This window comes from Ursus americanus, chromosome 7 (assembly GCF_024610735.1).
Source record: "Ursus americanus isolate L20-20 chromosome 7, mUrsAme1.1.p, whole genome shotgun sequence".
Classification (NCBI taxonomy): domain Eukaryota; kingdom Metazoa; phylum Chordata; class Mammalia; order Carnivora; family Ursidae; genus Ursus; species Ursus americanus.
Window position 1 is genome coordinate 13,319,805 of NC_142133.1, and position 25,983 is coordinate 13,345,787.

The window sequence follows — 25,983 nt, forward strand, 5'->3', positions numbered from 1 at the left end:
TCTCCAATGACCCAAATAGCATATATTTGCATGTATTACTTATACTACATATCATTTACATGTATCTTTCAGTATGTTACTTATATTTAATTTTTTTTAAAGATTTTATTTATTCAACAGAGATGGAGACAGCCAGTGAGAGAGGGAACACAAGCAGGGGGAGTGGGAGAGGAAGAAGCAGGCTCACAGCGGAGGAGCCTGATGTGGGGCTTGATCTCATAACGCCAGGATCACGCCCTGAGCTGAAGGCAGACACTTAACCGCTGTGCCACCCAGGCGCCCCTATTTAATTTTTTTATTAGAGAAATTTTCAAACATACAAAACTTAAGCAGAATATTATAATGGATCCCCATATACACATTACCCAGCATTAATGATTATTAACTCAGGACCGATCCTGTTTCATCTATACCCTGATCCACTTTTCCTTTCTTAGTTTATATTGAAGCAAATCCCAAGTATATTATTTCATCCACCTATGTACATTTTTAATGACTGTATGATATCTATATATTTAGACAATTCTGTTTTTGAACACTTGTGGATTTTATTTTTATCATTCAAATTATAACACTGTAGGGGCACCTGGGTGGCTCAGTTGGTTAAGCATCTGCTTTTGGCTCAGGTCATGGGGGATCAAGCCCCACATTGGACTCCCTGCTCAGCGGGGAGCCTGCTTCTCCCTCTCCCTCTGCCTCCAACTCGTGCTTGCTCTCTCTCTCTCTCTAGTGCTCGTTCTTTCTCAAATAAATAAATTCTTAAAAAAAAAAACAACTCAGGGATTCCTGATGGTACACACTATTTAAAAAAAAAAGATTTATTTGTTTATTTGAGAGAGAGAGAGCGGGGGGGAGGGGCAGAGGGTGAGAGAGAGAGAATCCCAAACTTCACACTAAGCACAGAGCCCAACAGGGGGCTCAATCGCCCAACCCCAAGGTCACAATCCAAGCCAAAACCAAGAGTCAAACGCTTAACTGACTGTGCCACCTAGGTGCCCCTACAATTTTTTTTAATTAAAAAAGCAAAAATGACTTTTTGAATAGGTCCTTTATTTAACTTGTATTCAAAGTCATATACATATAATGTTTACTTCCAGCACATTTAGAACGTTTATATATGTAACCTTGTATCCCAAGTCTTGTGAAATAGTGTGTGTGTGAGTGTGTGTGTGTGTGTGTGTGTGAGGTGTGTTGCTTTTTATAGTGGAAATAATCTTTTTTTATTTTTTTTTTAAGATTTTATTTTATTTATTTATTTGACAGAGAGACAGCCAGTGAGAGAGGGAACACAGCAGGGGAGTGGGAGAGGAAGAAGCAGGCTCCCAGCAGAGGAGCCCGATGTGGGACTCGATCCCAGAACGCCGGGATCACGCCCTGAGCCAAAGGCAGACGCTTAATGACTGCGCTACCCAGGCGCCCCGGAAATAATCTTTTTTCTTAAATAAGGTTATTGCTTGCTACCGAGCTTTTAGAATTTGACTGTATGGCTGCTATGTGCAAGGTGTTATGGAAGATATAAAGGGTCCTCACACACAAAGTCTGTCTTCAAGCAACGTGCAATATAGTTGGGAAAATAGTAGAAGGTAGAGAGTGAATGCCATAGGAGCAGAAGGAAAGTTATTTGGCGTGGAAAAAATACTATCCTTCATATATGCATAGTGCTTTACAGACGTAATTTCATTCAGTAATGTATAATATATTGAAGACTTACTGCTTATAAAGACCTATATCAGGGTATGTAACAGTGAGGCAAAGAGACAAGGCTTCTGCCCTGTTAACACTAGAAACCAAACTTCAGAAAGAGAAATCTGACCAGATATTTGTATAGCCCTTGCCTTAGTTTGTTTTGCTATAACTAAATGCTATTGACTATGTAGCTTCTTTTTTTTTAATAGAGGGTTTTTTTTTCAGTATTTTAGTATTTGAGAAAGAGAGAGAGAGCGTGCACATGAGAGAGAGTGATCGAGAGAGAGGGAGAGAAAGAGAGAGCGTACAAGTTGAATGAGGGGCAGAGGGAGAAGCAGGCTGTCTGCTGAGCAGGGAGCCTGACGCGGGGCTTGATCCCAGGACTCTACGATCATGACCTGAGCCGAAGGCAGAAGCTTAACTGACTGAGCCACCCAGGCGTCCCTAGATTATGTAGCTTCTAAACAACACAGGTTTTTCATAGTTCTGGAGGCTGGAAATCTGAGATCAGGTGCCAGCTAAGTCAGGCGAGGGCTCTCTTCTGAGTTGCAGACTTCTCACTGTATCCTCACATGGTGGAAGGGGCGAGGGAGCATTGTGGGATCTCCTCCTGACCTCATCACCTCCCAAAGACCACACAGTGGGTGTTAGGATTCCAACATGTGAATTTTGGGGGAGACACATTCAGACCATAGCATTCCATCCTTGGCCTCCCAAAATCCATGTCCTTTTCTCCTACAAAATACATTCATTCCATCCCAACAGCCCTAAAAGTCTGTAAAGTGCAGAGTCTCATCTAAATCTGGTATGGGTGAGATTCAAGGTATGATTCATTCTGAGGAAATCCCTGCCAGCTATGAATCTGTGAAACCAAAAAATTATGTGTTTCTAAAATACGATGGTGGGACAGACATAGGATAGACATTTTCATTCCAAAAGGGAGAAAGAGAAAGAAGGGGCCATAGGTTCCAAGCAAGTTCAAAACCCTGCAAGGCAACTAACATTGAATCTTAAGGTTTGGGAATAATTTTCTTCAACTAGATGTTCAGTCCTCTGGGATGGAGGTCCTACCTTCTGGACCAACTCGGGGGGAGGAGAGGTCTCACCTTCTGGACCCTCACAGGCATTTGTGGCCCCATGGCTTTGCAGAGCATCTCTCATGGGCTGAAGTTGCATGCCGATGGTTCCCCCAGTCTGGGATCCCAGGGGTGGCCCCACCCCCATGGCTTCCTTGGGAATTGCCCTGGTTGGGGCTCTCTGGTGGCCTTGCCCCGGAGGTGGCCCTGTGCTTGGTTGGGTTGTACACCCACAGCTCTGGGTGGCTTCATCCTTCCAAATCTAGGTGGAGGTAGCCATGCTCCCATGGCTCTCCTGGGAAAGGGTTGTCCCCTCATGGCTTTGGGCGGTACCACTTTAATTTGGGCAGAGGTTGTGTGGCCTGTTGAAACTCAGGAAATGCCCCGCCACAGCCTTGTGAAACTGAGGAGGCAGCTCTGATGAGCTGGGGTCCTTCCTCCTTGTCTTGAAGAATAGCCCAATGTCACAGCCATAGCTCTAAGATCCCATCCTGTAAAATCCAAGTCCAACAGCCAGCCTCATTCCTTCCTCTTTAGTTTACACGGCCTTTTCCTTCTTTGGTCGCTACCTAACTCTGTGGTTCAAACCCAAACTGACTCCTTAATCAAAAGGTGGTTTGGCCACACCCTGTCCTCTCCTGAACAAGCTTTTCCCATTTCTTCCAATATGGATATGCTGAAAAGTATCCAGATTTTTAGGTTCCACTTCCTCTTTGATTAACAATCTATCATTAAATCATTTCACTTCTTGCATTTTACTATAAGCATTCAAGAAGAATTAGGCCACTCCTTCAACACTTGGCTTAGAAATTTCCTCAGCCAAATATCCAGTTTCATCGCTCACAAGTTCTACCTTCCACAAAAGCCCAAGAGGAGAATCCAATTCAGCAAAGCTGTTTGCTGCTTTATGACGAGGATCACCTTTCCTCTCTTTTCGGATAACATGTTCCTCATTTCCATCTGAGACCTCATCAGAATGGCCTTTACCATCCATCAGATTTCTACTACCACTGTTCACAACCACTTAGGTATTCTCTAAGAAGATGCTTTCTCTATAGCTTTCTTTCCTGTTCGCCTTCTGAGTTTTCACCAGAATTGCTTTAAATGGTCTGTTCATGGTGATGTAGGTTTTCTCTACCATGCACCCCAAATTCTTCCAGCTTCTATCAATTACTCAATTCCAAAGTCACTTCCACATTCTTCGGTATTTGTTACAGCAGCACTCCATTCTCAGTGCCAATTTGTCTTGGTCCGTTTGTGCTGCTGTAACAAAATATGAAAGACCACGTAGCTTATGAACAATAGAAATTTATTTCTCACAATTCTGGAGGCTGGAACTCTGAGATCAGGGTACCAGCAAGGTCAGGTTCTGTGTCTTAGACTTCTTGTATTTTCACTTGGCAGAAGAGGCTAGGGAGCTCTGTGGGATCTCTATTATAAAAGCACTAATCCCATTCATCAGAGTCCAACCCTCAGAACTTAATCACGATCACATTAAGATTCCAATTGTGAATTGGGGGGAGGAGGGCACAAACATGCAGACCATAGCAATCCTCTTAAGAAACTATTCAGCCTTTTTTTTTTTAAGACTTTATTTTTTAGAGTAGTTTAGGGTTCACAAAAAAGTTGGGTGGTACAGAAATCTCTCATATATTCCCTGCCCCTACACATGTATAACCTCCCTCATTACCAACATCCCCCACCAGAGTGGTACATTTGTTACAACTGATGAACCTACATTGACACATTATAAAAACCCAAAGTCCATAGTTTCATTCTTGGTGTACATTCCAAGGATTTGGACAAATGTATAGTGACATGTATCCATCAGTATGGTATCATACAGAGTATTTTCATTGCCCTGAAAAGCTTCTGTGCCCTGTTTATTTATCCTCCACCTCAGCTGGAATCATACAATATGCAGTCTTTTCAAATTGGCTTCTTTCATTTAATAATATGCATTTAAGTTTCCTCCATGTCTTTTCATGGCTTCATAGCTCATTTCCTTTTAGTGCCAAATAATATGTCATTGTCTGGATGTACCATAGTTTATTTATCCATTCACCTAGTGAAGGACATCTTGATTGCTTCCAAAGTTTTGGCAATTATGAATAAAGCTGATGTGAACATCTGTATGCAAAGTTTTGTGTTGACATAAGTTTTCAGCTCCTTTGGATAAATATCAAGGAGCACGATTGCTAGATCATATAGTAAGAGTCTGTTTAGTTTTATAAGAAACTGCCAAACTGTCTTCCAAAGTTGCTGTACCATTTTGTATTCCCATGAGCAATGAATGAAAGTTCCTGTTTCCCAATGTCCCCATGCCAGTATTTGGTGTTGTCAATATTCTGGATTTTGGCCATTGTAATAGGTGTATCAGTAGTCTTTTTTTTTTTTCACCAGCAAAATTTTATAGTTCAGCAACTTGTTTGTGGATTTTCCTGGCAGCCTCAACAATATTCAAAATTGAGGTTAAGGCTCCACAACTACAAAATTTTCCCTATAACATAAAGTAGCCACATCGCAGAGGTGACGATTGTCAGCATATTGCCAGAAGTGGAAGAGAGTTGGCATGTGTCTGCCAGTTGGTTTTTGGTTTAAAGAATATCCTACACAGGAGACAGTGCTTGTCCCAACGGCTTCTATGTAGTGCCATAATCTATACGGTAACTCAATAAAATGCTTTTATTTATTTATTTATTTATTTATTTATTTATTTATTTATTTGACAGAAAGAGAGACAACCAGCAAGAGAGGGAACACTAGCAGGGGGAGTGGGAGAGAAAGAAGCAGGCTTTCCGCTGAGCAGGGAGCCCAATGTGGGGCTCGATCCCAGGACCCTGGGATCACACTCTGAGCCAAAGGCAGACGCTTAACGACTAAGCCACCCAGGCGCCCCAATAAAATGCTTTTAGACAACAGTACTGGCTTATTAAACATTTGAAATATTTCCACAATAGTAAAAGATGATATGGGGTCCAGAGAATACACTTAGGAAATACCTATTTATACACCCAAATATTTGAAACCTCTTCTAGAAGCTAGATCCCTTCAATAGTCTTAAAAAATGCTGCTGTGTGGACAGGCAGTTAAATTGCCATATATGGTGACAATGGAATGTTTTACACTTTGTTATCCAATAGAAGTATGAGACATATATGTACTTTAAAATTTTCTATTAAACAAATACAATGAACAATAATTTTATATGTAATGCAACATACTGAAAATATTTTAATGTGAGTCAATATAAAATTACTAAGATAGTTTATACTTTTCATATTAGGTTTTCAAATAATATATGTATTATTGAGTTAGGTGTGTATTTTACACTTACATATCTCAATTCACACTTAAAGTGGATCTACGTTTCAAGTGCTTTTGCACAGCACAATTCTATTATCCCTCAGCCTTCAGTCATTTTCTGAACCATTTGGAGGTAAGAAAACCAGTGTACTGTTGAAACAATGAATGCCCGGAGCCAGTGCACACCATACATCATTACTGTCATCTTTCTGGGAGTTGGTCCATTAAAAGTAATTGCCTTACCTGAACAGCAGCCTTCTATTACTTGCTGAGGATTATTACACATTCTCTTGAATAAGATGTGCAAGTGGCTTGGTACTAAATACAACTCATCCTTTAGAATTCTCTGCATTTTCTGCAAGAACTCCTGCTTATTTGAAGCCGATTGCCAGCTGAATGTCTTCAGATAACTCCCAAATCACACTTGGATCCACACACTTCTCAGACTTGCTGAGAAGGCTGTCTTTCAGACTCTATACTTGACAGTTTTCTCCTTCCACAGTCAGATATGGGAGCTTGCCATGTTATAGTGTGGCCCAGATAGAAAGGTTGTGATAAAACCCTAGGAAATAACAGGCACATTGACTTGTCAATGACAGCAAATGTAGTGGGATGAGTAAGAAAGAATCAGTTGTAGTTGTCGCCATGCTTTTGAAAGACATGTTTGTAAGTTGTCCTCATCTGTAACCACATGTCCTTTTAAAAAATATTAAACAATCTATCATTTTTAGTACCGTAGGGCTCTGCTTTGTCACAGTGTTTGGTCCAAGTCTCTTTCAGCACAGCCTAGTAATGCTCATCTTGGGTTTTCTAAGGCTGATACAGTCAACACGGCTACTGTTATTAAGATCCATGCGTTTCACTCCTGATATATTTAAGAAATCTTTTCTGTTTTGCGGGCAAAGGTGATGGTGATCACGGTTGTTACCTCTCTTGAATGTTAACTGACCACATAGTTACCAAAATAGAGTAAACGCTTCCAAGCACCATACTGGTAAAAACAAAAACAAAAACAAAAACAACACACAACCAAAGCGGAAACCCTCCATCATGCGTTAGGTCAGCATGCGGGTCAAACGTTGCGTGAAGTCAAGTCCCTGCAGCCCACGCGGTCCGTTGCTATGGCCGCCCTCCCAGCTGGGCCGCTCTAGCTGCGGGAGGCCGCTTCTCTGTGGTTTCGAAAAACGGGGCGGGACTGGAGCCGGGTGTGTCAGCCGTTGGGGTGGGACCCCGGATGCTCTTGAGTACAAGGTGAGGTAGAAGCTGTGGAGCACTAACCAGCAATGAAACGGAAGATGAGCAAAGATCGGGCGACAGACAGGTCAGGGGTTGACCATATTTCAACACTCAGAAAAAGATTTAAAATTGAGGTTTACATCACAACTGTGTATTCAATACCTCGTACACATCTCTTATGTTAATTTACACGGGGTCCTTTTTAAGGCTTTATTTTACCTATAATCGTCATTTTAGTATTTTACTTTAAATCTCCGAACTTTTTATTCTCTACAGAACTTAAAAAAAAAAACAAACACGAGATATTTTTTGGTTCTTTGTGCCCTGCGCGTTCGTGGACGTGCATGTGTGTGTTAAATCAGTCTCTTCTGTGCTCTACTACAGTGTGTAATATGAATTAAAACTACCCAGGGATTTGATTTAAATATACCACCTATGGAGCTTATGAGAATACATCACTTTCTGATATCATTGGGACTTTTTGATCAATTAATCAAATATGACATTTGAGGTCTTACTATTCTCTTAGATTTAAATTACTGTTCTTCATATGTGTTGACCAGTAATTTATGGTTCAATGAAGAAAATCCTATGGATGAGTACTCATGTAGTACATATTACATTGTACTAAAAGTATGAAACTTTTGGTATATTATTTGATCAGTTTTTAAACATGCACTGAAAGACCCTTTAATGCGATAAATTGGATAAATTGTATGTAATTCATATCCATTAAACTACTTCAAATATCCTGAAAGAATTTGATGGCATTGCAAGATTTTTAAGTCATTTTCATAAGTGAAATATGAACTTTTATATTTTCTCTGTCTTTCCTCACTTTACAGATGCAACAGCTTGAGAGACAAGTTATTGATGCTGAACGTCAAGCAGAAAAAGCTTTTCAACAGGTAGAGTATAATTCTACCTAAAAAAATTTTTTTTCAGGTGCCCGGGTGGCTCAGTCGGTTAAGGGTCTGACCGGCTCAGGTCATGATCTCAGGGTCCTGGGATCAAGCCAGAGAGGGACTCCACCCTTGGAGAGGAGCCTGCTTTGCCCTCTCCCTCTGCCCCTGCCCCCACTCATACTATCTCTTTCTCTCTCTCTCACTCTCAAATAAATAAATAAAATCAAAAAAACTTCTTTTTCCCTCTCTCTACCAATACAGACCTTGTTTTGCCCAAAACAATCCTCAAAATAGTCTTCAGCCCTTCTCTACATCCTATCACTTTGACTGTTCTGTGAGCTGGATCCATAGAGAAAATGGAGAATCTAACTTTATTTTGCCCCTTAACAGATTTCAAAAAGATGAAAATGCTTCCATTAGAAGGTTTTATCTTCTGAAAAAATAAAATATGATTTTTATGGCAATCCTAACCATAATGATGTTTTAAATATAAATATGTTCATAGCAGTGCCTTTCATAGAAATAAAGAGTTGAAAATAATATGAATGCCGTATTATAAGAGAATGAATAAGTGAACTATGTTCATTCCATGAAATATTAAACAACCATTAAAAGTCATTATTACAAAAGACATACTAATACAGAAAAATGCTTAGAGTTATATCAGGAAAACTATATACAAAAACTTATTCTTAGTATTAATAGGCATGTGGGAGAAAAGTCAAAGCTTTGATATATCACTTGACTCAGTCTGGGCCTTGCCAACATTAAAATGAGTGTTTTGGATGAGCCCACCAACCTTAAAATTTGTCTAATGAGCCTCACTCCATAGCTTTCACATTTTATGAAAAGATCTTTGTCAGATTCAGGCAAGTCAGGATTTTCAAAATTATCATTTTTTCAAGGAAATGTGTATTAAATTTCTTATACTTGCTCTACATTTGTCGTGTTTCTTCTCTTCAACTTAAGTACTACCAAATCTTGTTTTCACCTAAAAGATTTAATCTTATACAGTAGATTGATTTAGTGGCCTGATAAATTTCCAAACAAACCCAATCTAACCTAATCCTTGATTTTCTTAATTATACTTAAAAGAAATTCCTAAAATTTTATTATGCCAAATTTCAACCTGTACAAGAGTAGAGAAAATGGCATAATGAACCCCCATCACCAGCTTTAACAATTAGTCAACTCAAGGTTAATCAGTACCTCCATCCACTTTATTCTTCTCCAGTCTCACACCAGGTTATTTTGAAACAAATGCTAGACATCATATCATTTAACCCATGAGTATTTCAGTAACTAATCTGAAAATAAAGATTTAAAAATCATGACTATAGTACCATGATCACACCAGTAATTAAAACCTCAAATTTAGGTATTGCTAGAGGTTCGAGTAGTAATGATGAAGATCTATGCCGTGCTTGGTTTTTTAATATTCTTTAGCTGGTAAGACCAAATAGTTACATTTCTATTTGTAGCTATAAAAATCCAATAATTAACAGTAACCTCATTAAAGGTCACTTACATTCTATGAAAGACTCCCGTGTTTCTGTCCCTCTTTGCCATTCTATACTAATGTCTTTGTCTTTGTCTATTATGGGCTCTGTGTGTATGTCCCTGTTTAGTCCCACACCTGGCAGCACACATTCAGCAGTTTGTCTACCTCTCTTTCTTATCTCTCTCTTTATCTTTCCTTTTCTGACTCTGGCCTTTCCCCGTGACATCTCTCTTTACCTCTATACCCATGGTTATCTCTCTCTGTTCTTCCCTACCTTTCCCTTCCCTTTCTTTCTTTCCTTTAATGCCTCATAGTATAGGAAAGAAAGAAAGAAACAAGGATGGTTTTGTTTTGCCTTTTCTTAAATTAAAATTCTTAATTTATATATGCAACACATATGTTTAGCTCTGAAAATCAAATTAGTATGTCTTTCTTATTTGTGATTTTCAGGGTTTTCTTCTGTGATTCACTAGATCTTAAGAGCAAAAAAAGAATCCCCATTCCCAATTTAAAGGAAGCAAGCCATGACCGTTTGTAGCCATTAGGGCCCAGCCATTGATCTTGATAAGCTAATAGGAAGAATTTCTGATTTGAGGTTGTCCTTTGAGGATATCAGGTATAAAATTATTTAATTCTATGTGCTACATTTTAAAGCAAAAAGATACCATGATTGGCTAAATGGCCTTAAATCAAACCTCCCCTCCCGTAAAGAGTGAGTGAGAATTGCAAATCTCCCCAAATTTCTATATAATTTAGCAAATCGGTATTTGTTTCTGTCACAACACTTTAAATTTATTCGTTATGCCCCAGAAGGGATTCTTTCCTTACATAATGATACATTATATTACATTATGTATTATATTATTGTGTATGATACATATTATACATTATATGTTATACATTATATTTTATACATTATTATATTATACATTACACAGTATATTATATTATACATTATATATTATACATTACATATTATTCACTGTATTACATACATGTTGATTCTAAAGGTTTACAGGAAATATAAAGAGAGCAAATGAATTCTCATGTACCGATTATATTACCTTGTTTTGGCCTTCACATGACTAAGTAAATGTTCTTAACATAGAGTAACCACATCCTTTGCTATCTTCAACAGTTTCCATGGGACTGTGCCCTATCTGCCATTTATGTCCCTTAAATTCAGCTTGTCCTGTCATTGACTCATATCCTAATACTTAAACTGTATTTATATTAACCAAAAAAGAGCATTTTGCCATTAAAATCAGTAGTCAGCTGAAACTAACTCAACTCTGCACTTTAGCTTTCTTCATTTTTCCCCTTGTTTTTAATGAGTGGCGTTATCTTACCTGTGCAACCATTAAATAAGTTGGCTGTAGAAAAGAAATCACACATTTTCCAGAGAAATCTTGGCAATCATTATACTTAATGCTGTAGTACATGTTTATTGCATTTGTCCAAAGTTTGGAAAGCAGTATGTGCGCATCAATCCCATATTACTTATTGAGTATTCCTGTGAGATAGAAAAATAGCAAATCGCACATGTGGGAGATACTGATACACAGGATTTATTCTCAAGTATCTGGTTAGGTGTATATTCCCATCTATTACACTAATTTATGCTAACCAGGGACACTTGGGTGACTCAGTCAGTTAAGCGTCTGCCTTCGGCTCAGGTCATGATCCCAGCGTCCTGGGATCGAGCCCCGCATCAGGCTCCTTGCTGAGCAGGGAGCCTGCTTCGCCCTCTGCCTGCCGCTCCCCCGATTGTGCACATGCTCTCTCACTCTCTCTCACAAATAAATAAATAAATAAAATCTTTAATTTATGCTAACCAAAAAGAGGTACAATAATTTCCCCTATAGAAATCTGTGTTTTCATTCTGTCCTTCTGGCCTCAATCCCTTGCCTGTGTTTGATGCAGACTTGGTAGGACTTGGATTTTAAAGTTCTCTCTGACCATTCTAATATGTGGACTAATCTGCCTCTCTGTGAAGTTGGTTCTTAGATTCCAAGTCATTTGTGGTTCTTAATAAGTGACAACTACTCAGTCACGCTATTACCCAGGACCTTGTGATGATTTACTTCATTGCAGGGAAGTGTACTTTATCCAGTGCTATTCCTTTTCACCTTCAGTGAGAATGGTTCTGGCCTTATTGCATAAATTCTGGAGCACTGTTTCCAAAATAATTGTGTTTAAGATGTGATAGAATAATTAATTAATTTGCAGTAAATTTTAAATAACTGGTAAGTGGTCTGAGATTCAAAATACCCTTATAATTCCTTTCTTCCTTCTATTTTGGAATGATCAGGTATTTTTGTCATGCCATTGCAACATATATAGAAATAGAAACTTTCAAACTCCCCTCCTTGAAAATGCAGTCACATCTTAATTACCTGTAGTGAGGTAGGGAAGGATGAAGTTAGAAATGGGATGAGTGTGAGCAAGAAAATGGAAAACAGCAGTGGGAGTTGTGTCAGAGTCCCCAAGACCACCCTCAAGGTTTGATGATTCCCCAGAAGGACTCACAGAACTCAGAAAAGCTGTTATACTCACAGTTATGGTTTATTACAGTGAAAGGATACAATTAAAATCAGCAAAGGAAAAATGCACATAGAGCAGAGTCCAGGAGAAACCAGGTATGAGCTTCCAGTTGTCCTCTTGCACTGGAGTTACACAGGGAGGTGCTTAATTCTCCCATCAACGATATGTGACAAGCTACAAAGTATTGCCGATTAGGGAAGTTCACCTGAGCCTTGGTGTCCAGAATTTTTTTTGGCCGGGGGCAGGCGGGCAGTGGTGGCACGGGGGTGGTGATGTCAGTCTTGTAGGCATGGAATGCATGTGTGACTGACCTTAGCTACTCAGTCTCCAACCTTGCACAGGTCAAACTGATACAATGTGGCCCAGGAACCAAGGTGAATGAAAAAAAAAAGAGGCATTCACCATAAATCACATTATTGGCATTAACTATCTGGTGTGGCCCAATATCTCAAGTATATAGAGTCTTATCAGGCAGAATATTACAAGGGCTCAGAGGTATTTTTTTCCAGGAGCGAGGCAAATGCCAGTTCTTTTTTGGGAATATGCAGGGTTTGAGCACCCCAAGTCTGCTGAGTTAATCCTTTACTACGGAATAGCTTAGGGGCCTCAGAAGCAATAAAGGTTTTGGGGAAATGGCTGAGGTGCATGGATGCAACCAGAGGCTCTCCTAGAAGAAAAGGCGAAAGGTAGTCTAAAAGTGCAAAGCATTCTTCACCAGAGGATATCCATACATAGGTAATTGCAAGAGTTTCTTTAATGAGCAATTTGAATTCGTAGATGTTTATTATTCGTCAGTCTCTGAGTAGTTGAAATTCTTATATGGTTCAGGTTAAATGACTGGAGAAAGAACTGGGCTGCTTTCTGTGTACTTGTAGTGAGATATTTTTAAAGGCTGCTTGGTTTTACTGTAGGCTCTTATCTTTTCTGTAGACATATTATTCATACATATTACAAAGGAAGGCTGGTGGATCCTGTGGAACTTGGTCCTAAGAGGACCAGTTGGCAAGTAGATCGCCTGTAACTACTTTGTGATCTCTCTCCCTAAGAGATATTGCCATTGTTGCCAGTATTTTTCTTGCGTGGGAAGGTTTTGTTGAGCTGAAAGTAATGATCAAATTTCACAGTCGGACATGGCAAAGTTGCATCCAAGGAGCTCTGACTGTCGCATCCATTCATAAAATGAGAACATCTTTTAAATGGAACATATTTTTCAGGGGATAAGAGTACTCCCAAATCAGGGGCACCTGGCTGGCTCAGTAGATTAAATGTCTGCCTTTGGCTCAGGTCATGATCTCCGGGTCCTAGGATTGAGTCCCCTGTCGGGCTCCCTGCTTGGCATAGAGTCTGCCTCTCTCTCTCTCCCTTTGCTCCCCTCCCCCATACTCTCTGTCTTGCTCTCTCTCTCAAATAAATATATAAAATCTAAAAAAAAAAAAAAAGAAAAAAAGAAAGAGTACTCCCAAATCATAGTTTTCTAGAACTGTAGACCTTTCCTAAGCAATAATAGGACAATTTTATGTGGCAGCCCAATGTTTGTAGGGTGGCTTGCTCCACTTAATAAAAGAAGACTATAGATGTAGATCTGGTAATATTTATTTATATTCTTCTGTAGTTACTTTCCTTGAGATTTGTAAGGGCAGAAAAATTTCTTCCCTCCTAAGTTCTTTGGCTTGTCTAATAATTAAATTGGCATAAGATAGATTAACAGGAGAAAAACAAGTTTAATTTCATACATTTGGGAGCTCCATAAAAACACGAGACTCAAAGAAGTGACGACAGCAGGCAACTTTTATACCTTTTAGACAAGAAAACAATACATTTGTGAAGAATTGACAAGACAAAGGGGTTTGGGCTTGGGGTAGTAAATTAGTGAAGAAGTAACGAGGTTTGTTTATACAGCCTTCTCAGCCCTGAATTCCCTATCTCCGATGACACAAATGCCTTCTTCCCTCCTGGTACAGGAGCGGGATTTATTTCCAGCTTTCAGGGGGACAGAAGAGGGTCAGAATGTTCTTAGACCAGCTGTGTCTTAGGTAACTTGAATTCAGAATAATCAGTATGCCGAAGTGGCATATTTTGGGGTGGCACATTCTGCTCCCCTACCGGTCTGTCATCTATTACTCTGTCCCTGAAGAACTACCATTTTGAACTTGGTCTCTGCCCTTGTTTCTCTGCTTCCACAGCTATAGAATGTCCTGTGTGGACCTGGCTGAGCCATCTTAAGAATGATCCTTGCTTGGTATTTATTGTTCATGGCTGTTTTTCATGGTAGCATTTCTGATGTAGACCTTTGTCCTTGACTTCTCGGTCTGCCATTCCTGCAGAAAGCCCACTATATTATGTTAAAAACATAAATCTTAAGATAACTTAAAATTTTCATTTGGATAGTGAAATGCAGGATTTTTCTCCTACTTTTAGAATCTACCTTTTATTTTTATAGTTTTCAGACATCTGGGTGGTATTTAAGTAGGACACTTTGGCATCTGATTTGAATTTACATTTCTATGGTGAACCCACAGATGACACCTTGTATTCATGTTTAAAAAAACCAAACTAACCTTAACACCCTCCTTCCAGAGACCTTCATTAGTCAAGTATTTTTGAACTTTAAGTGGATTCATCATGATTTTTCAGAGGTGTTTTTAACAGTTTAAGATTTTTCATCTTAATTATCATTAATTTCTCAAGTGCTTTTGCATATTTTTCTTCTTTGCCCCCTACAATCTAAAACATTACAAAAATTACATTCTTACCTGTTTGAAGTATATGGAATAGAAATCTTAATATACAATGCCCAGTACTTTATTTTATTTCTTACTATCGTTAACATCTCACGCATTCCCTCATATGCCCAGATGTGTTTTGCAAAAGACCCACGCAGAGCCAGTGTATCTTAGATATTAAAATTAAAGCATCACTCAACCCCAGGTCACACACCACTATCTTTTATCTTGCTCTACTTTTTCCCACTGCCTTTATCTCCTTGTATAGCGTACTGTATGATTTTTACGTCTTTCTTGTATTTGTGATCTCTCTTACCCACTAGAATGTAATTTCTTTGTGGACAGAGATTTTGGGTCCATTTTATTCACTGATATTTTCCCAGGGCCTGGCACTTGGCAACTATTCACTGAATGTTTGTTAAATGAATGAATCAATAAACCCTCGCTGAACATACTCTCCTACCTATATCTTAATTCTCATAGTTTTTTATTTTTTGTGATTCCATCATTTGGGGTTTTAAAGTTCTTTTGTTTTCCTTTTCCTTCCCATTGTGTATGTGTTTGTTTTTCACCTAAGTTCAATTTTTTTCTCCCAAAATGTGCTATTATACCAGGTCATCCAATCTGATCTTTTCTCACTACTCACCTTCTTTACTTTATATTCCTACTTCATTTAAAATATGAAAAAATGAGGGCTGCAAACTTTCTGATTCTATACTCACATGAAATGCTTCACATATTATCATTGCTCTAGTAAACATGTTCGTTACTTTATATGATAGCAAAATTCTGAGGCTCTCTTATGTGCCCTTATGTACCTCAAAGGTAAACACCACTTGGCAAAATAGTCTCCAGACTTTATAATTGTTAATACATTAGTCTTCAGACTTTATGATTGTTTAATTGCTAAAACATGCTGTTCAGTATTTTATTTTTATGATGATACCTTTTAGGAATCTATTTAATGTGAAAGTAAAATGCTAAATTCAGTACTATAATAAATTAAGTACGTGCATAATATTAATTTTCTAACCCCTGAATTTAGGTACAAGTTATGGAAGAGAAATTAAAAGCAGCTAATATTCAAACCAGTGAATCAGAGACAAGGCTGTATAAAAAGTGTCAAGATCTAGAGACCCTAATACAAGAAAAAGATGACATCATTCAAAACTTGGAACTGCAGCTTGAAGAACAGGTTAGGAAGCATTTTATCATCACAGTCTAAATACATGCATTTATTTATGCATAATCACAAAGGTTAAAGAGAGAGAGCCTACACTTCTAAATTTGGGTCAGGAATCCACTTATTTTGGTCAACGCAATCACATTTATTGGTGAAAGGTACAAATAAAATGGCATTCTCTTTAAGTCTGGGTGATTCCAAGGCCATTTCTAACACTTTTTGGATGCGACTGTGCTCCTTAACATTCAGACTTTTCAGAGTTTGAATGTAGTATTCAACTTGAAAACACTTGGTTATCAGCAGGCATTTCTGTCTGCAAAATGTTTGAAATAGATCTTTGCTTTATATTTTTACGGTGTTAGAAATATTTATGGAACATTGTGTTTTAAAGGTATGTTTGATGTGAATCCTTCTGTTTAAAAATGTGTACACTGTTTTTAAACCACTTTACTGAGATCAAGTATAGTTTTTAGTTTAAAATTTTAGTAGGAAAAAATTGCATTAAGGTCATTTGCTTAAATCATCATTTAGCATCATTTAAGTATGACCACTATGAAATTATTAAATATACTAAATTGTTTTTTATCTTCAGCATTTTTTTTCCCATTTCTCTGGGGATCAGTATTTCTTTAGGTCAGTGGTTTCCAACTTTTCACCATCCCCCAGCCCCCACCCACTGTGATTTATATGACAGTCACATTCTCATAGTTTTGTGAGCATAACCAGATTTTAAGATTGGTAAATGTGAGCTAGAGTTTTTTATTTCATTTTTTCTGGATCTTTAAAAACTTGCGTGTAAAAATAAAATAAAATATGTGAAAAATAAAAACTTGTATTTGAGGGGAAAACGAACCATGCTCCAGAAGAGATTCTGATTCTCCTGTACCTAACCTGGTTGACCCCTCTCCTACTGTCATAAACCCTAGATTATTTCCAGAGCTCGCTTATTTTATTGATAAATTCAGTGCTTGGATTTCAGTATATGATCTTTCAGAGAAAGAGAATTAACAGTTTTAAAACTAGTAGTATTTGCATATGCCTTTGTGGTTTATTATTATGTCCGCTGGACAGTGGTTTTCATTTTTTACTCTATTTGATGATTTGAAGGTAGATGTATTAACTTGGAAACAGGTTTTAAGTGGATTTGTCCTTTATATTTATGATGTAACATTTCTAAGCCAGTGAGCCTATGTTTGAACTAAACACACTGCTTATATTATTTCAGAAACAAATAAGGATACAAGAAGCTAAAATAATAGAAGAGAAAGCGGCTAAGATCAAAGAATGGGTAACGCTTAAGTTAAATGAGGTATTTATTGCTATATTTTGCCTTTTCTTTACCTTTTACTTCCTTTGATTAGATAAGTCATCAGAGTATCTGATCATTTTGAATGAAACAAAATTCTGATCAGTTGGTGGTGCTGCTGTCTTTTGGTAAACGGGAAATAGGTAGCTTTCATTTTTATGTCCAATGTATTTCTAAAATTAAAAAATATTGATAGACTCCTAGTAAACAGTATAAGTAACCTCATTCTAGTAGTTGATTTTAGTTCTAATTGGTTAATTTTAAGTAATTATAGAGCATATGTGTGTATCATAAAATTACTGTGTTTAGTATCTTGAGAAGTACACATTAGTTTATGTGGCAGATTAAATGCTGAAATAATTTGGTTTAAAATAATTTTGGGGGTGCCTGGGTGGCGCAGTCGTTGAGCGTCTGCCTTCGGCTCAGGGCGTGATCCCGGCGTTCCGGGATCGAGCCCCACATCAGGCTCCTCCGCTATGAGCCTGCTTCTTCCTCTCCCACTCCCCCTGCTTGTGTTCCCTCTCTCGCTGGCTGTCTCTCTCTCTGTCACATAAATAAATAAAATCTTTAAAAAAAAAAAAATAATTTTGCAGTGGGAAAGGCATGAAAATGCCTTGGGGCGAAAATATTTGAAACTCTTAGGTCTGGAAAAAATAAATATCAAAGCCATAATTAACTAGGTTGATAATTATGCTAATAAATTCATCTGATATTTGCTCATCATTTCTTTTGTATTTTACTTGCATGTAATTAGGTATTAACATTTAGAAATATTATAATTTATTAGTACATTTTAGAAATGTTATCCCTGTGTAAAAGGATACCATTATGTCATTTCAGCTGGAATTAGAAAATCAGAATCTTCGTTTGATCAACCAAAACCAAACCGAAGAGATAAGAACCATACAGTCAAAACTACAAGGTATGAGTGTTTTGACTAAGATAGCCTAGTTGGATTTATTAAGCTAGATAGAATTTTACTACTGAACACTTGAAATATGCCTAGCACAACAAAGAAACTGAATTTTACGTTTTATTTAATTTGAATGGATTTTAACTTAAATAGTCACATGTTAGACAGCACAGCTAGACAATTGCAAATAACCCAAAGAGGATAATACTAATTTGAAAGTTTAATTTCAGGTGTATTTGCTTTAAAAAAATCAGTTATTTTCTATCTTCACTTGTATTGTGGTGATCAATAGTGAGTGAAATTCTTACAGCCTGAATTTTATAATATGAATAATAAACTCTTTGCATTTTCCAGTACTTAGGGTTACTTTCTTTCTTTTCAGCATCAAAGCCTAAAGATGGGTGGTAGAGTTAGAGACAGAGATTTACCACTCAAGGGCACATTGAGCTGAAGACAAGGTGAACCCACGGGATTATTAGATCCTGGCCTACTAAAGTAGTTTTCAAAGTTATTTAGGAACAGAACTCCTTTTTAAAACAGCATCTTTTTCTGTAGAAGCTCAAGAGATAAAACAGGTGAAAGGGGTGTTGGGTGATGGGCCCAGGGCCCTGTAGACTGAGCTTTACCCATGCCTCTTCTTACGCCCGCTGTGGCATTCCCACAAAGCCCTGGGTTCACAAAATGCTGGCACCATAGCAAGTGCATGGACTTCGAAGTCAACTTTAATGCCCTATGATTTAACTGTGCTATATTGCGGATTTTTTTTTTTTTTACATCAAGAAAATGGTAATGGTAGTAGTGCCTTCCTGGTTTCGTGGGAGTTTGTTGATTTTTAAGACATATGAAAGCATTTTGTCTACTGCATATTCATAGTTATTGCTGTCATTTTGTAAATGAAAAGGCTCCTGTTTTCCTTTTCCCTCAATACTTCTGACACCAGATGTGTGTGAGATTTTCCCCACACAAAGCAATTTTCCAGTTCCCAGAGGACACCGACTAGTTGTCCTTCAAATTTAACTCAATTCTGACATTATCTACTTGAAGTTAGCGTCAGATCCCACAGGTTACAGGCTTGGTTCCACAAAACTAACCGCCCCCCCCCATACACCACTTCAAACACAATTGTAAGTATCAGTTCTCAACCGTGCTTCTGGCCCACTGGCTGTAAATCAGAGGTTCCCATGAGCCTCCCCAGGTTTGATAATCTGCTAGAGCAGCTCACAGAACTCAGGCAAACAGTTTACTTACTAGATTACTGGTTTATTAGAAAGGATATAACTCAGGAGCAGCCAAGTTGGAAGAGACGCAGAGGGCGAGGTATAGAGAAGGGGCACAGAGCTTCCATGCTGTCTCCAAGCACACCACCTTCCCAGCACCTCCATACATTCACTGACCTGGAAGCCCATCCTTTTGGGTTTTTATGGAAACTTCATTATGTAGGCTTGACTGTCTAAATCATTGGTCATTGGTGATTAAGTCAGTTTTCAACTCTCCCCTCCCCTGAGGTCAGAGGTAGACGGGGTGGAGATGAGGCCGAAGTTGCAATCCTTAATCACAGGGTTTGTTCCCCTGGCAACCAGCCCCCATCCTGAGGCTGTCTAGGGGCTTTCCAAAAATCACCTCATCAATGTAAACGCAGATGTGGTTGAAAAGCTTGTTATGAAAACAAAAGATACTTTTATCGCTCTTACCACTTAGGAAATTCCAAGGGTTTTAGGAGCCGTGTGCCCGGAAACATGGATGAAGACCAATGTATGTAGTTCGTGTATCACACACTTCCTCCAACTATATGATGGGAAATTGGTATCCACATAGTTGATCTGGAATTCCATATTTACATATGGAATCACTGACATAGATTGAACGTACTAAGCCCAGCTCTTAAAAGGCTGTTATTTTATTTGATATTCTTAACTTGCAATTCTAGTCTCATTGGCAGTCTGTTAGGCCTTGCAGACTAAGGGGTATGAATCCTTGGAGCCTAGACTTGGACTGGAGAAGAATAGATACAGTTATGTAGGTATAATATAGTACTTTAAAAATATATGTGCATATCTATGATTATTAAAATACTGTGGATTAGTTCTGTGGGAGATAATCAACATGAAAATAATAAAAGAAAGATACACCTAAAGGAATATACTATATAAAGATATTTTTCTTATGTTCCACTCAGTTATCAGCTATTTAATTTATCCTTCTGGTGTTCTCCCAGAGTTAATTAAGAATTTAATTTTGGGGGGCAACTTTTCTTACTATCACTAGGATCTCTATGCTTTTGAAGATTTTATTTATTTTAGAGAGAGAGAGAGCGTGGAGGGGGCAAAGGGGGAGGGGAGAGAGAATCTGAAGCAGACTCCTTAAGTCCCCCTGATGTGGGGCTCGTTCCCAGGACTCTGAGATTATGACCTGAGCCAAAATAAGAGTTGGACACTTAACTGACTGCACCACCCATGCGCCTCTCTCCATGCTTTTAATCTTGCAAGCAGGGATGTTACAACCCCTAGAAGGTGGATTAAACCTATGATTAATCACTCCTTGAGCTATCTAAGTTCTCTATCTGGAAACTGTCTCCTCCCTTTTTGTTCTCTAAAGAAGTGATGAAGGCCCTCCGTGTTGTGGTCATCATAGATCAAGCCCCTCCATCTGCTCTTTTGGGAGAAGCAAACTGAAAACTAAGATAGCAAAAGTTATTACAGTGATCATGTGATATTTGCCCCAATGATCTGAATTTCCTTTGGTTGTCTTGGCAACCAGGTCTTCAGTCCCTCTTCCCTCACCGGTAGTAGCATTACTGCCCAATCAAATTTTACCAGTTCTTGACTGCTATTTACCAGTACCATGATTTTGCAAGAAACTATAACCCTTTCCTTATCTACAATCTGCTTTTTATTTGTTTGTGGTTTTGTTTTTGTTTAAGAACTGCTTCTAAAGGGATTAGATATTCTCTCTACGGTTAAAAAATATTTAGAGCATTCAAAATATATAAACAGATTTAAATGTTAGCATGTGATGCTAGACACTGAGGGGTCTATATTACTAAACATAAATAATTCAGGCTTTTTTCTGGCATAAGGAGTGATTTGTCCAGATTTTTATATGCTTTGGTTCTGTGTTTAATAAACTGTTATAAAAAATTCAGATCTTGATTTTGATTAATGATCTTGCAGAAGTGCAAGGGAAGAAGTCATCCACTGTCTCCACACCAAAGCTTCCAGAAGGCCAACGCCTAAGCAGTTTGACCTTTGGGTGCTTTTTATCCCGAGCAAGGAGTCCTCCTCAAGTAGTAAAATCTGAGGAAATGAGCAAGATATCATCTAAAGAACCCGAGTTCACTGAGGAAAAAGACATAGAAGGTATGTATGGACTAGAGGAATTTACTCTGACATTTTTTAAAAAGGATTCATCCAAATATAGCTTAATTTTCCTTGTTTTTTTTTTCTTGACAAGTTGATGTTTTATGAAAATATTTTTGAAGAGCAATCTGGCCTTTAATTTGTGTAACAAGTTATCTTGTGTGGTTTTTTGGGGAGTCTTTGACAAGGATGCGTAGAAGAGACTGATTTTCCCCTCTTGATACTTTTTCCTGCGGTAGGTAGCAGTGATATTTAAAGTTAAAAAGTTCACGGTTGTACCCACAAGGTACGTGTTTTCGCTGAGTTTCACATGAGAACTCTGAACTTTTATTATTTACTTACAATATTTAAAAATTACCTGCTCTTAAATACGAAATTAAATATGGCATAACAAGCTTATAAAGAAAAAGAACACCAGGGGACAATTTAGTAAGTGCTTTGATTTTCCCTTTCCCGTTTTGCTTCAAAGAGGAAAATATTTGCATAGATGTTTAAGTCCTGGACCTGTGCGCAGATTTCTATGCTTTTTTTTATTCCTAAAGCCCCTTTAAATTTTGCGCTGTTATGCAGCTGCTGGCTTTGCCACCTGTAGTGTGACTGCCCAAATATTTTAGAAAGGCTTGAATTTGCATCGTCTCTGTTTTCAGCTCCCGCTTCCTTCCTCCAAAGGAGAAAAACTATAGCCTTAAAAGCTGTCTCTGTACTTGGTTATGAAATCCTGAAAACTGCATAATGTTTTTCTAGTCGGAATTCTCCTTTGCTACTTGCTTTTATGCTGTTACTGGCAATTTTCTTTTTCTTTTTTGAAAAGTCGTTTTAATTTCCTTTCCACTTTCTAATAGTCAGTTGAATATAGCTTGGTACAGCCGAGGTTGCCTGTCCCAAAGCTCTCGCCCACTTGCAAATTAACAAATTGCCTGATACCAAATCATCGAGTTTAATTGTTCAGCCTCTAGTTCCTTTATGAAGGTCATATCTATGTTTTAAAATTTTCTCTTGTACTCTTTATAAATTGTACAAACGTTTAGTTCGCTGTTTATGAAGCTGATGGTACATTCTATTAAGTATATTAAAAACAAAAATAAGCCACATCGAAAGACATTGTTAAAGAACATTATTCTTGATATAAAAACACATTTGGAGGGGCGCCTGGGTGGCACAGCGGTTGATCGTCTGCCTTCGGCTCAGGGCGTGATCCCGGCGTTGCGGGATCGAGTCCCACATCAGGCTCTTCCGCTGTGAGCCTGCTTCTTCCTCTCCCACTCCCCCTGCTTGTGTTCCCTCTCTCGCTGGCTGTCTCTCTCTGTCGAATAAATAAATAAAATCTTTAAAAAAAAAAAAAAACACATTTGGAGATATGAATACACCAAAAGTAGAGTGAGGAAGGCTTTTCTGTGTTTATGTTTCTTCGTGGTTTTGCATATTTCACGTATTGAAGCTTGGGAACAAAGTTTTTTTTTTTTTTTTAACTATAGCTTTATATTTATTACGTTAAAATTTCTTATGATAATTTTGAAATTTAAAAAGAAGGCTGTTTTGCTTTGCTTTAAAATAGAATTAGTGGTATCCTTTGGTGGCTGCTTTCTTTGATAGTCAGAGCTGCCCTGTTTCACATGTTGCTTCTTTCATTTTTAAACCGTTGTCTGTTTCCTTTTCCCCAACATGTTTCTTTGTAAAAAGCAGTTTAATTTCGATCTCTTCTATTGAAGTGTTAGGCCTCATATTTTATCTTAAAGCTTACAGTTTTCAAAGTTGGGTTTAAACTAGACATACAACTAAAAAAAGGGTAATGTAAATTAACTTTAGTCATATGAAAATTCCAGTTTTTACAATGTAGTTTCATAAAGCTAAATGTACAGAAAGATTACATTATCAAAGGCAACGTGCCAATATGATGTATACTTTTCTAGAAATGGAAATTCCGGAAAAGTCAGGCGAAAACCAAATTCAAGAAAACAACCAGGGTCAGAGAACGTTGCATCAAACCCCTTGTGTCTCGGAACAGAATCGGAAAACAAGACCAAGCTTTGCAACAGACGGTGGTACATCCCAGAATTCTGGGGCTCCAGGGAGTGACTGGAGTTCTGATGAGGAAGATGGGAGCAAAGGAAGGTCCAAGTGCAGGTACACGTCCACTCTTTCCAGTCACACGTCAGAGGAAGGGGTCCAGTGTAGCAGAATGGGCAGCGAGGCGTACCTGACAGCGTCTGATGACAGCAGTTCTATATTCGAAGAAGAGACTTTTGGCATAAAGAGACCAGAGCACAAGAAGCTGTATTCTTGGCAACAGGAGGCACAGTGGAAAGCTCAGAATTGCCCTCTCGTAAAGGGAAACTCTGAATCAAGTAAAAAGGAGCATGATAGCTCGTCAGATGAACTGAATAAAAAATTTCAGTCTCAGAGACTGGATTATTCATCGTCGTCGAGTGAGACCAACACCCCCAGCCCCATTTTGACCCCAGCTCTGACTCCCAAGCATCCTAACTCACTCCCTGGGAAAGGCACACAATTAGTGCCTTCGTCCAACCTGCCGCCCCCAAAGTTAAGGATTCCTAACGTGTTCAGCATAAGTGTGGCCCTAGCCAAAAGGCACGTAAGCCAGCCACAGTTAAGTTCCGATAGGATGTTTGGTACAAACAGAAATGCCATAAGCATGATACGACCGCTCAGACCTCAGGAAACGGACCTCGATCTAGTTGATGACGACAGTACAGAAATTTTAGAGAATATGGACACCAGTTGTGACGATGGATTGTTTTCCTATGACTCCCTGGAATCCCCGTGCTCCGACGACCAGGAGCCCTGTGACTCCGCCAAGAAGCCAGCGTGCGGCAAACCGCCCACCCCGCCCCTGCACCGCTTTCCCTCTTGGGTAAATGATATTGCTGTATTGCTGTGTGCAACGCGTGCATGCTGGTTTTTAACACCCATTTTCAGGTTTTACTATACTTCTTTTCCTGTTTCCTTTCGGATCCAGATTGTTCCGAAACGTCTCAGTTTTCAGAATACCATTTCCCCTTCTCTTTTCCCACTAGTTGTGAATCAACTGAGAGATAAGAAAAGGTGAAGACAGGTGGGAGATCAAAATATTACCTTTTTTACTGAGAAGCTGATTTTAGAGAATTGATGGGCAGATGAGGTTGCTGATACTGAACTTGGAATTCTCTTGATTTATAAACCCAGTCCCAGGTAGCACTGGGCCTCCAGAGGCTTCCTCAGGAGAGGCTTACCCCTCCAAAGGAGCTTACAGCCCAGAGAAAGAACAAACGGTGTTTCCTGAGCCATTACTTCTCAAGAGAAAGGAGACAGGTGCCCGTCCAGTTTTCCCTTCTAAGCCTTCCAGTCGTATTAAGCCATTCCTCCTCCTTGGGGGAGAGAAATGAATGGTTGGAGAGGGATCCGGAATGTTACTGGAGTTCCCTCCCCATGCAAGGAAACATCAGGGGTGGGGAAGAAGGGTTCCTCCTACTTGTGTAATACTTTGGGCAAATTCGGAACCAGGACACTTCACTCTATTAGAGGTCATCAGCTTTTGAATTTAATCATTTACTTTAAGAGAAATTTAATTTTACTCTTCATGCGCTTATAAATCCATTGCCTTAACCAAAAGCATCTTCCTGTGTATCTAGAGCAGATTTAAATTTCTTCCATTGAAAACACTGACCATTAATACGATAGTTAACCCATCATTGTGTGATTCTTTATAGAAATACCTATATCACTAGATTTGAAGTTATTCTTATATTTGAAACAAACTGAAATTATCTGTCTTGTATAGATTTAACTTTTCCTTCACATATTGACATATGTTTGTACCAAACATCCAAGATTCTGCTTGTCTCATTACTGCTAACTTTCTCCTCCACTCTGTTGTCCCTTTGGCCTCCAGGGAAGCATCTGGGTTGCAGGATTTTTGGGGTTTGGGGGTCATGTTCTGCGATTATTATTTTTTATTCAGTGACCAATATGATTTTAAGCAAATTAAGGCAGCCGCGTTTCCTACTGTAAATTCAGACCTTCTAAATTCTGGTCTTATTTACTTTCAAAAGAACATTTCTTTGCAGTGCCTACATGAAACCATCTGTAGTTCATTATTAAATTCTGGATAGCACAAAAAAGTACACATTATTGGCATGTGAATCTCTGGAATTTCAATTATGTTATCCTTTGGGCAGTGAGGACTTGAAGTTTTTGCTTCTTTTATTATGTTGAGATTTTCAGAGATTTAGGTTAGGCTTTTCAAGTTCG

At 38.5% G+C, this 25,983-nt stretch overlaps 2 protein-coding genes across 6 annotated transcripts in view; one reads left to right on the forward strand and one right to left on the reverse strand.

Moving 5' to 3' along the window:
- The window catches only part of PLEKHH2 (pleckstrin homology, MyTH4 and FERM domain containing H2), a 102,532-nt gene that overhangs the window by 17,230 nt on the left and 59,319 nt on the right, over positions 1–25,983 (forward strand). For all 5 annotated transcript variants that reach the window (XR_015725155.1, XM_045771827.2, XM_087863355.1 and 2 more), the window contains exons 3-8: positions 8,150–8,212; positions 16,023–16,172; positions 17,386–17,469; positions 18,307–18,388; positions 21,550–21,735; positions 23,646–24,607. Coding sequence is in view for 4 of the 5 variants with exons in the window: in XM_045771827.2 (XP_045627783.2) it covers positions 8,150–8,212; positions 16,023–16,172; positions 17,386–17,469; positions 18,307–18,388; positions 21,550–21,735; positions 23,646–24,607 (1,527 nt within the window). In the remaining variant the exon portion in view is untranslated. The remainder of the gene's footprint in view (positions 1–8,149; positions 8,213–16,022; positions 16,173–17,385; positions 17,470–18,306; positions 18,389–21,549; positions 21,736–23,645; positions 24,608–25,983) is intronic.
- C1GALT1C1L (C1GALT1 specific chaperone 1 like) lies at positions 6,062–7,097 on the reverse strand. The gene is given in 6 exon segments (XM_045771830.2): positions 6,062–6,234; positions 6,237–6,355; positions 6,357–6,593; positions 6,595–6,880; positions 6,883–7,019; positions 7,021–7,097. Coding segments are annotated over 6 exon segments (876 nt in total). The 5' UTR covers positions 7,059–7,097; the 3' UTR covers positions 6,062–6,175.